This window comes from Nannospalax galili, unplaced genomic scaffold (genome assembly GCF_000622305.1).
Source record: "Nannospalax galili isolate Female #2095 unplaced genomic scaffold, S.galili_v1.0 scaffold424, whole genome shotgun sequence".
In the NCBI taxonomy this organism is placed as follows: domain Eukaryota; kingdom Metazoa; phylum Chordata; class Mammalia; order Rodentia; family Spalacidae; genus Nannospalax; species Nannospalax galili.
Window position 1 is genome coordinate 383,866 of NW_008352334.1, and position 12,303 is coordinate 396,168.

Here is a 12,303-nt window from a genome sequence, read left to right on the forward strand (position 1 = left end):
AATACACGGACCTAGGCCTGCATACAACTTGCCAGAGTCTCCTCTAGCATCAGAGGGGAAGTCTCAATATTATGTATAAAGGCATCTTTCATGGCAAATGGGAAAAGGTGTACTTCTGTTTCAGAGTGTATACCCCATCAGGGAATGTTTGTAAAAATATGAGCATGAGAAACACATCTGAATGACAGATAAAAAGGTCAGACATTTCAGAACATATTTATGATTGAGGAACAAGGTCTCTGTAACACTTCTGGACTTTAAACAGAATCCAATGCACAGTGTGAATATGAATCTTAAGTAGTCTTTTCCCTATATTGTTTAAAGAGAAACACAAACTTATTTTTTCTCTCCTAAAATAAGACTGGAGAACCCGGAGGAGAGATTTTCCCACAAATACGTATTGTTTCATTGCCTCCCTGTTACCAAGTTCAGTGGGCTGGACAGAGGACTGTAGACACGCTTACTTAGCATGGTTCCCCATTTGCCATCTCGGCTCATCTGCACCCTCCTATGAACTGTGATAATTTCCACACAGGTCAAGAAGTCCAGTAGAAACACAAAATCTTTTGAGAAACCAGCAAACAAAAAGAAACCTTAAGTTGTCCATATCAATCATATCTAATTATGACAAAGAAAAAATAAAAACAAATTCTAAATCATTTGCTTAAATACTATTGGGATCAAAGCCAACTGTGAGATTTTAGTTGAGTAGCAGAACAATGGGAAATAGCTTATTTTATTTGAAATGCAAAACTACTTGCCCTTAAAATCATATGAGTATCTAATTCAGGTAATGATTTTCAATTGATAAAGTCCAGTGCTGTATAGATATGGTTTTGGATACATTATTTGCTTAGTCAGAAATCTCTTTCAAAATTAATGTGCACAGGGCTGGGGATGTAGCTCAGTGGTACAGCACTTGCTTAGTTTGTGCAAGGTCCTGGGTTCGATCCTCAGTACTGTGAGAAAAATATGCATAGAATTTGCTTATTTATTCAATGTGAAATTTATAGGTGCAACATTGGGTCGGTCTTCAGAGAGATTATGCTCAAGGAATGTGCAAACTAACAAACAAAAAACCCCGACTAGATGAAATGAAGCGGAGTCAACCCTCAATGTGGCTGAAATGTCAGCTTATAATCAATGGTGCAGATTTCATCCAATGGGCCCTCATGATGAGGCAGGTTTTAATGGATAGCATTCACTTATAAACAGTTTGAATCTCCTCCAGAGCTAAGTAGATTTGTCTTGCAACACTGAGCATATGTATTTTGAAAGAACATGTGAATTGCGTATGATTTATCCTTGGACTTTCAGAGTCCTGTTCCTATAGCACCACTCCCCTAGGGACTCTGCCTTCCTCAGCCCCTCAGTCTATAGCTCAGAATCAAACTGTATTCTATGGTACCAAAGCTTTTAACTCTTGGCACTCAAGTATAGGGTGTGTCTAAACATATGATGCAAGAAAGTTTTTTTTTGTTTTGTTTTTTTAAGACAGGGTCTCCCTGTAGCCCCAGCTGGCCTGAAACTCACTATGTAGACCAGGCTGGCCTTGAACTCACAGAGATCTGCCTGCCTCCACCTCCCAAGTACTGGGATTAAAGTCGTGTGCTGCCATGCCTGGCTGCAATAAAGATTTTATGGTTAAACTTAGGAGCATCTAAAGATTCTAGGAATAGAATTATGCCAGTAACAAATATTTTTCTATGATGGACTTACAACCAAATTTTCTAAGGAATTTTTGAAGTTCATATTACATTATTGGAAAGTTTTTTTTTTAAATAACATCTATTCTTCCTCACAATGTGCCTTGATAGGTATATGAAAAGAAAGCAAAATTGTTCAGAATTACAGCCATATTGGGTTTTCCAGGCCTGTCACAGATACAGTGAGCATGGAAAAGGGAAAGACCCAGCAGGGACGCAGGAACATTAAATGCTGCCCACCCTGAGAAATAACTCTTGAATTTCTTCTCCCAACTATTGTCCAAGAGTCCATTTGCTGCAGTCAACAGCAAATGACATTTTTTAAACGTCATTATGGTAGGAAGTCTATAAACACAAACATACTTTATCTACATTTCTGTAGGTAGCTTGTGAACATTACAATGAGAAGATGTACTGAAATATCTCTGTCAGTTGTTAAATATAACATTTGTTTGAAGAATATCTGCATTTTCACTTTTCACGAGAAAAAGTAAAAATCAGAGACAGTCAACAAGGATTTGTCATGTTTAAAGAATCTGCGTCAGCATGAATGTGAGTTATGTTTGTGTTTTAGGATGATTCTCTACATGTTGCTTTAATTTTTAATTCTCATGTAATTGTGATTTTTTTAACAATTAGTTATTTAATGAGGTAGTCCACATCACCTAGATATTTGCTGTCTGGTTACTACTCCACAAATAATTAAGTACAATATATCAGTCATGCTTTTCCTTTACATTTAATGGAATTCTGTGAACATCGAGAATATATTACTTTTAGTGGCACACAGTCTTTGAGAAAATGTCTTGATTTTTTTACATTGCCATTTGTGATATTTCTAGCAGCTTACTACAATATCATTTAATAAAAATAAAGTGATGGTAGAGAAAATATTGTTAAAGACTTCTTGGGACAGGAAAGGCTCAGTCGTAAAATTGGGTGCTTGTTTATTTTCGGCTGTCATTTTGATTCTTTTCTTTCAAGAATAATTATAATATTGCTGCAAAGTTCATTAGGCTGAGAAAAATGCCCCTTGAGCGTCACATGGAGGTTGAGTAAAGCTCTTCTATTTGTTTTCTGAAGTACTCTCTCAGCTCGGGTCTCTTAGCCTTTAGTGTTGGTGTCAGCAAACCATTCTGAACCGAGAACATGTCAGAGTGGATGTAAATGGCTTTAACCTAAAAACCAAATGCAGAGCATAGCTTTAATAGAAACAAAACACAGCATATATAGCATAAAAACAAATAAGCAAAAATGAGTAGGCGTCTAGATATAGCAATACCATGTTACATCAAAATGATGCTAACATGCATAAGTCAACCCAAATGACACATGTGAAAGCTGTCCTTTCCTCTTTCCATTCATCTGGGAAGTGGACAGGAATGAACAGGTTGCTTGCTCTGTGCCAGGCACTGGGAGTAGGAGTCATGAATAGCTCCACCCTCAGGAATGTATATTAGTGTCCGCAGAGCAGACAGAGAGATGCTGGACAACTGTTAATATGCAGCAGAAATAAAGGGTAGAGAACAGAGACCTGAGTTATGGTCTCTACTGAGTTATGAGAAGCAGCTGGGGCTGGGGGTGTATCTTAGTCAGTGGAGTGCTTGCCTAGCTGCATGACACTCTGGGTTTAATCCACAGCACCTTATAGAACCAGGGTGTGTTGGCACACACCTATAATCCTAGCACTCAGGAGGTGGAGGCAGGAGGACCAGAAGTTCAATGTCATCCATCGCTACATAGCAAGTTCAAGGTTGTACTGGGATGCTTGAGACCCTGCCTCAAACAAACCAGCAAATAAAGAAACAAGTAACAGTCAACCAGTAAAGGAAGGAAGGTGGGTAGGGAAAAGCATTATAGGCAAAAGCAATCCCAAGAACAAACCAGGGTTGGAGATGTTGTAGAGTGTGCAAAGGGACAGCTAAGTGGCTTCTTGCTGCTGTTACATGAAATAAGAGGTCAAGTGTGTGAGGGATGAGGCTGGAGTGGCAGATGGGCCAGTGATGGAGGAGCTCAAACTTTATTCCAAGGATAACAGGAAAGGACTGGAAATTCCTTTTTTTTTGAGACAGGGTCTCCCTGTAGCCCCAGCTGCCCTGGAACTCACTATGTAGACCAGGCTGGCCTTGAACTCACAGAGATCTGCCTGCCTCTGCCTCCCAAGCGCTGGGATTAAAGGCCACCACACCTAGCCAGGACTGGAAATTCTTACACGTACTAATGGCAGGAATGCACACACAATGTACAAAGCTCTCTCGTAGAGAACTTGGAAGATGGTTTTGGAGAGAATTAAGACTAAAAGTATCTGTCCTACAGACTGGAGACAAGATAGTCTACACATGGTACAGTGGTAGAAACAGAGGCAGGCAGGCAGTTCAGAGTGCTTCTGAGACACACTGACAAGATGTAATAAGGGGGGCAGCTTTGCGAATGTGTAGGCGTCTGCTTTAAATGGCTGCCCAGAAACAGTGCTGCCATTTGTAGTAAGAATACAACGTCAGGCCTGGCATGGTGGCGCATACCTTTAATCCCAGCACTCTGGAGGCAGAGGCAGGCAAATCTTTGTGAGTTGAAGGTCAGCCTATCTACATAGTGAATTCTGGGCCAGCTGGGGCCTAGGGAGACCCTGCCTCAAAAAGACCAAGGGGGAGGGGCGAATCAGGAAGGACAGAATGAGTTCAAGTTAAAAGGATGTTCTACCATGGACTTTTTTTTTTTTTTTTTTTTGAGGCAGGCTTTCATGTAGCCAGGCTGGCCTTAAATTCACTATGTAGATGAGGATGATCTTGAACATGTCCTCTTTCTTGCCTCCACCCTTCAGTGCTGGGATTTACAGGTGTGTGCCACTATGCCTGGTTTATGCAGTGCTGGGGATGGAACCCAGGACTTCATGCATGCTAGGCAAGCATTCTACCAACTGAGCCACATCCCCAGCCCATGCTGTGGACTTGAATCAAGTCTTTTAGAGAAGCACATGGAGGGATCTGATTTAGTGTTCCCTGCTGCCTCCTTCCATGAGGCAGAGCCCAGGCTCCTCATTCAAAGCCTCTGCAAGGTAGAATGGGGACTGGGAAGAATAGAGAGATGATCTAGGAGGGTTTGCTGGGCTCCTGCCATGTTGGGCTACAGCAGGAAGGCTCATGGGCAGTACTCTGAGACTATTATGTCTGAGCTGGAGCTGAATGCTGGAACGACACAATCTCCAAGAACTTATGTCCTTGGAACTGGGATCAAATTAAGTGATTTTTGTTAAGTTAATACACCCATATATTAAAAAGTGAGCAGGACTATAAATTGCTATAATACATACTTAAAATTATATACAAATACATGTGCCGAGTACACATACACATTTGCGTGGGGTTTTGATAACTGATACTCATTGAGCAGCTTCTATGTGTCAGGTACTGTGTTAGGCCCCTTCCCTCATGGAATGTAAATTTAATGAGAGATGCTAGTGTGGCATAATGAGTATTGGGACAAGCACAGGGTGGGGCCACCAGTTACAGCAGTTGCTTTTCTGGTACCCACTCCCCAGTTCTTCCATGTTAAGAGAACCCTGGCTTAGTTTGGGTTCCAAACAGTAAATACCACCACAGTCCTGTTCCCTGATTTCTCAGCCTGCCTTGCAGCTACAGGATAGCAATGAGGTCCATATTTGGATAGGGAGAAAGAAAAATTGACATGAGGTGAATGGAAGCTGGATGGCCAGTCAAGGTGGTTTGGGCTACAAAGCTGGCTGTGGAGATGGAAATAGACATTGGGGAAAGGACTTGGCAATTGGTTAGGGTACATGCTAAACAAAGAGGTGAGAAAGGTTCCCAATCTTTGGGGGAACAGAAAGACTTGCTGGAGACAGGAAGATCAAGGTTCACATTCAAGCGTGAAATGCCTCTGGGACATCAAAGTGGACTTTGGGGTTGGACATAGGAATCCAGAGGACAGGAACAGGTTAGGAGTGAGCTGAGAGGTAGAAAGGAATCAGAGTGTATGCTACAGAAGCTGTGACAGTAACAGTGACAAGTCAGGGTGCCAGGTGCTGCTGTCCAGGAAAGCTGCATATAAGGCCCATAAGCACAATCCAGAAATGCTATTTTGAAAAAGAAGTCGGGCTGAGAGATGGCTCAGCGGTTAAGAACACTGGCTGTTCTTGCAGAAGACTTGGGTTTGAATCCCAGAACCCACATGGCAGCTAATAACTGTCCATAACTCCAGTTTCAGGGGATCCAACAGCCTCTCCTGTCCTCCCCAGGCACTGCATGACACGGGTACATTTACCTATATGCAGGCAATACATGCATACACATAAAATAAAAATAATAAATAAATAATTCAGAAAGGAAGTCAATGTATGTAGATTGATTTGTAGATTTTACAAAAAATTCTACATGTCAATGCTGGGTTTCAAAGTCTCTGATGTTGGACTGGCAAGATGACTCAGTGGGTAAAGGCATCTGCTGCCAAGCCTGATGACCTGAGTTTGGTCCTTAGCAGCCACATGGTGGGAGAGAGCTGAGTCCCATAAGCTGTCCTTTGACACCCACATGTGCACCACAGTGCACACACACACACATACAAATAAGTAAACAAATGTCTTGGCAGATGGCTATTTAAAGAGGAAAAAGTATTCTTTGCCCAGAAAGCTCCATTACATCGACTGATTTTTCAGATAAAAAATGTAACACAAAAAGATCCCTAAAAATCTTATAATTCCAACTTTTTAAAAAGCTGTTAAGAGAAATTAAATTCTGTCATTTTAAACTCTATTTGTAATTAAAGAATGTCAACATGTTCAAAGAAGCTCAGAATTAATGGGTCCATCTTTATCTCTGGGAAACCTGTGCAAACCATGGATTAACTCTTACCTTAGAGTGGCTTCCTTTTAAATGAGGCCAGCGTTTGAAGGGACTGAAGTTCACTGGGAGTGGAGTGAGAGGTATGCTAAAACTACAGCTGATGTAGGAGCTGCCTCAACTTACCTTCTGTGTTGCAAGGACATCTACTTGGGATGCTCAATTTAAACAACTAGGAATTAGAGGTTCTTGACTGAAGAGAGCTATTATGAAATCCTTCAAATTTTAGCTTTTAGGGCTATAGAGAGATAGCTCACAGTACAGCGCTTGATTGGCAGGCTTGAAGCTCTTTGATCTCCAGAACCCACGTAAAAAGCATGGATGTGGTGGCATGTGCTCGTGTCCAGGAGACTCCCTGGGCTTGTTGGGTGGCCTGTCTAGCCTCACTGGTCAGCTCCCAGCAAATGAGAGACCTGGAAGGCATTCTGAGAATAACACATGAGGTTGTCCACTGGTCTCCACACATATGAACAGCCACACACATCAGCATAAAAAATTAAGTTCCTGGGGCTGGAGAAATGGTCCAGTGACTGAGAGCACTTGCTGCTCTTCCAGAGGACTTGAGTTTGGTTCCCAACACTCCTGTAAGGAGCCTCACAACAGCCTATAATTCCCACTTCAGAGTTTCCACATCCTCTTCTGGACTTTGCAGGCACCCCCGCCACACACCCATGCACACATAACTTTAAAAAAAATTAAGTTCTTGTTATTGAAAACTCAGTGTGTTTGCTATTCAAAGAAGCAAGGGTTTCTCAGGAATAGAAATGCTATTCTTTGCACCTTAAACATGCATTTCTTGCCGGGCCGTGGTAGTACATGACTTTTAGTCCCAGCACTAGGGAGTCAGAGGTAGGAGGATCTCTGTGAGTTTGAGGCCAGCCTGGTCTCCATAGTGAATCCAGGCCAGCTGTGGCTACAGGGAGACCCTGTCTCAAAAAGACCAAAATAATAATAATAATAATAATAATAATAATAATAATAAAATAATAATAATATACATAGGAACCTTGTGTTTGGAATGGAGAGATGTCTCAGCAGTTAAGGGCACCTATTGCTCTTGCAGAGGACTGAAATAATGAAAGGATCAAGGCAAGCTTACCAGGTCTGACTTGCAATTCCAAGGTCGTTAGCTGATCATTTACATTTCCAGCCGGATATGGCAGCACACGCCTTTAATCCCAGCACTCCGGCAGCAGAGGCAGGCAGATGTCTGTGAGACTGAGGCCAGCCTAGTCTACATAGTGAGTTCCAGGCCAGTTGGGGCTGCATGCAGACCTTGTCTCAAAAAGCCAAAAATCCAAAAAAGAAAAGAAAAAAAAGAAATATATACATCCCTCCTAGTTTGATTTTATCACGCATAAACCATCTCAGGACACCTGAAGTTCACTGGGAACAGGTTCCAAGGGTGGAGCTTAGTATATTGAGAACCAGAGAATAGGTTCTCAATATACTAAGGAGCCACTTCTGGGGATGGTGTGACTTGGGGTGTAGGCAGGTCTGGGAGGTAGGGAAAGGTGGTGGGATGAAGTCAGAGAGGACAGAGGTCTATGGAGGTGGAGGAGGGGTGAGGCAAGGTGGCTAGATGGTTAGGGATGAGGACAGTCAAAGGGAGTTGAGCTTAGCTTCAAACCACTAAGAGTAACACTATTTAGGTTTTATACACGATATCATCTGCGTTCAACTTGAAATTGGAAATCACTATTTTGTGAGGACATTTTTTTTCTCTTTTGGGATATGGCCTCAGGTAGCCCAGGCTGACCTTCTTGTTATGTAATGGAGGATGGTCTTGAACTCCTGATCCTTCTGTCTCCACCTCTTGGGGTAACAGGGGTACATCATCATGCTGGCTCCTACTTTCTTTTGTTTATGAAGCTAATATTAACTTTTTAAAGGAGATGAGAATGCAGCCTGCTTTCGGCTCTTCCTTTTTCCTAAGGTCAAATCAGGTCCCTAGAGCACAGGCAGAGGGTGCAAGAGGGGTAGCTGTGCCTCCACACAACTGTCTTCCTGGTGGCTCTGCCTGAGGAGACACTGCATCATCAAATCCAGCCTTTCAGAAGTCAGTAGCCTGAGTCTGGCTCCCATTTTGGTCCCTTAGTGAGCTGTCGAGCAAGACTGCTATCAGGCTGTCAGTCCCCACTCTAGTCTGACCCATAGCCCGGTGCCCATTTAAATTCTTCTACAAAACAGCTATACAACTGCCTGAGTGACTCGAAGTCTAGACAGTGAATGGAAGAAATTTAAAAAAAATCAAACCAGTTGCTGTTAAAAAGTAAGAGGACCCTTATTTTCACTTATGTCAACTACTTCTTGAAACTGGCTTTCTAACTCTTATAGAAGAAAGCCAATGGCTAATGTTAACTTCCTTTCTTGAAACCTGTCAAAAAACATTTAGATACTATAATATTTAAATACTGCATTGGAATAAAATACCTCGAAAGTCTCCATTTATGTCAACTCATGAAAACATGAACTTTCCATACAATTGAAGAAACACAGTACTTTTAGTTTTTCAAAGGAATTAACTCAAGGCTGCTTGTAGAACATAAACATGAAATTTAAAAAATTTAAGGGAAGAGATAAAGAAAGAAAAAAATAAGACATTTAAATGAATCAGGAAAATGATCAATTAATTTCTGACCAGGTTAAATTGATTTGGCAAATATTCATCTCATGGGGAGGAGGCACAAGGCAATCTGTGAAGGGAGAATTCACTCCTTAAAACTTGAAAAAAACCTACCTGCCAAAGTTCATTTTATCTGCCTATGAAAATTAATTAGGCACATAAATACCAGGAACAGTATGAAGTCACGGTTAAATATACCTACCAGTCACCTACACATTTTAATTTTTGGCAGTGTTATTTTAAGTCTATTCTATCTACTCATTAAAATATATCTCCAGCTGGGCATGGTGGCTCACACATTTAATCCCAGCACTCGGGAGACAGAGGCATGTGGATCTCTGTGAGTTCAAGGCCAGCCTGGTCTACATAGCCAGCTGGGGCTACAGGGAGACCCTGTCTCAAAAAAACAAAAGACTATATATATATATCCCAAAGATCTTGATCAATTAGTAATGTTTATAGAAACTGTGTTAAAATAAATCCTTTCATTTTCAAATTCAAGGTTTAGTATAAATCAACCCAGCTCTGTAAATCTGAACTTCTAAAGCTTTCATGACTTAAACAGATGAACTCTAAAGTCTGGATTTAGCTATATCTTTTTTTGCCTTCTGTATTTAAAGTTAAACCTCAACTGACTTTTTTTTTGCCTGGGGGTGTGTGTCTCATTATGTGGCCTAGGTTGGCTTTGAATTTATGATCCTCCTGCCTTAGCCACCCCTCCCAGAGTGCTGGGATTAGAAGTGTAGGCCACCATCCCTGGCTTACCTTTTGGGTTTTTGTTTTATTGAGACAGGGTCTGGTGTAGCCTAGGCTGGTCTGGAACTTGTTGTGTAGCTGAGGATGGCCCTGAACTTCTGATCCTTCTGCTTCAACTTCCCAAGTGCTGGGATTATAGAAGTGCACCACCAGCATGCCTGTCTGTGTGATGCCGGGGATTGAACCCTGGATGTTACAGCACTCCACCAACTGAGCCACATCCCCAATCTCTGACCATTTATTTTCGAGGAGGGAAAAGACCTAGACAATAGTGGATCATGGATCAAGTGGGACAGCTGCTGTGAGGGCCTGCTCACTTCTGGGAGCACACTTTTCCTCAGACTGGAGGCCTGGTGTTTGCCCCTCAGCTGTGCCACATGTGCTCTGTGCTGGGGAGGATGCCACAGAGTAGCAAGGAGAAAGAGAACAGAGAAAACCAAGAGGTGACAAGCTTAGCAATAAAACTAAAGACCTCTGGGATGCCATGTGACTTTCCTGCACTTGAGGTTACCATGGTGAGGCAGATTATTAAAGCAGAAACTGTGCAGGGCACGTGGAAAGTCAAGACTGTTCTCTGCTCATTAACGCTCTAACCAAAGCCATGCGAAACACTGGGCTCTCGCTCCAGGGTCCTTTTAAACATAACCTTAAGAATTGGTGTTTTGTTTTCAGTGGAGAGGAATCTGGATCTTAGTTACCATTCTCAGTAGCCCTAGTGGGGGTTGTGCATCCTAACACCAGCAGAGGGCGCTCGGGGCTTAGGAATTCACAAGGATATGTGTTCATTCCTCCCCATCCCCCAAGCAGGTTCAGCCTGTGCCTCAAAGGGCCCCAGACTACAGGGTCTGGACCCACCCTAGTGTGGCCCCTGGACAGTCATACAACCCCTGTTAAGGAAAGACCGTGAAATCAGTTCTAATTTGGAAATTGAAATAATCATTGCGTCCAAAACGAGCCTTCTACTCTGAGAAATAAAGTTGCCCCAATGCCTCAGATTTTATGCATTTTTAATACTGAGGCTTTAGTTACCCTGAAATGTTTACTGTCAAATGGAAGCAGAGAAATTCGTTTCTGAAACTGACTTAAAGTGAGCATCTGTTTGAGAAGAAAAAACATAATCTTGAACACTGAAACCATGTTGAGATTTCTTCAGTTTGAAATTAAGAAATTAAAACTTTAAACTTCCATAGTAGCTCATGCCTGTAATCCCAACACTTGGGAGACTGAGACAGGAGAATTGCCATGAGTTCAAGAGAGCCTGGGATAGTTAATAGTGAGTACCAGGCCAGCCTGCAATATTATGGTCTATGACCCTGTCCCAAAACAAAACAAAACCATAAAAAATTTAAAATCTTAATATGAAGCAGGAGGCAAAGCAGGCAGATCTATGAGACTGAGGCCAGCCTGGTCTACACGGTGAGTTTCAGGCCAGCCTGGTCTACATAGCAAGTTCTAGGCCAGCTGGGGTTACAAGGGAAACCCTATCTCAAAAAATAAAAACAAACAAAAAACCCCACCAGGCTTGGTGGTGCACACCTATAATCCCAGGCAGAGGCAGGTGGATCTCTGTGAGTTCAAGGCCAGCCTGGTCTACATAGTGAGTTCCAGGTCAGCTGGGGCTACAGGGAGACCCTGTCTCAAAAAGACCAAAAAACATACACACACACACACACACACACACACACACACACACACACAAATCTTACTGTGCAGAAATATTTCAATTGCAAATTAAAACATAAGAATTTTACATGTAAAACTGATTTTAAAATAGTTTTAGGTCATCATCAAGTAAGTATACAAAATTTTAAAATTCTCGTAAGTCTTACAGTTCCCTTACACTATATTTGGGAGAAACTTTTTTTTAATATTAGTTTATTTTATGTGTACGAGTGCCTGCATGTATATGAGTACACTCGTGTCATGTCATGCAATGCTGTGGAGGTCAGAAGAGGGCATCGGATTCCCTTGGAACTGGAGTTAAAGATAGTTCTTAGCCGTTATGTTGGTGCTGGGAATCGAACCCAGGTCCTCTGCTCTTAACCACTCAGCCATCTCTCCAACCCTGGGAAAATCTTTTAAGAAAAACAATTCTTTTTTTTTTTTTTTTTTTTTTTTTTTTTGAGTGAGGTCATGCAATGCTGTGGAGGTCAGAAGAGGGCATCGGATTCCCTTGGAACTGGAGTTAAAGATAGTTCTTAGCCGTTATGTTGGTGCTGGGAATCGAACCCAGGTCCTCTGCTCTTAACCACTCAGCCATCTCTCCAACCCTGGGAAAATCTTTTAAGAAAAACAATTCTTTTTTTTTTTTTTTTTTTTTTTTTTTTGGGAAGGGGTTCCCCTTTGCGCCCCCCTCGGTTGG

The 12,303-nt window shown here is 42.0% G+C and overlaps 1 protein-coding gene across 2 annotated transcripts in view; it reads right to left on the reverse strand.

The window, feature by feature from the left end:
* Positions 1-1,555: 1,555 nt before the first annotated feature.
* Acsl6 (acyl-CoA synthetase long chain family member 6) overlaps positions 1,556-12,303 on the reverse strand; it is a gene marked incomplete in the record, with an annotated part of 63,219 nt that continues 52,471 nt past the window's right edge. For both annotated transcript variants that reach the window (XM_017802276.2, XM_017802277.2), the window contains 1 exon segment: positions 1,556-2,884. In XM_017802276.2, coding sequence (XP_017657765.1) covers positions 2,747-2,884 — 138 coding nt within the window.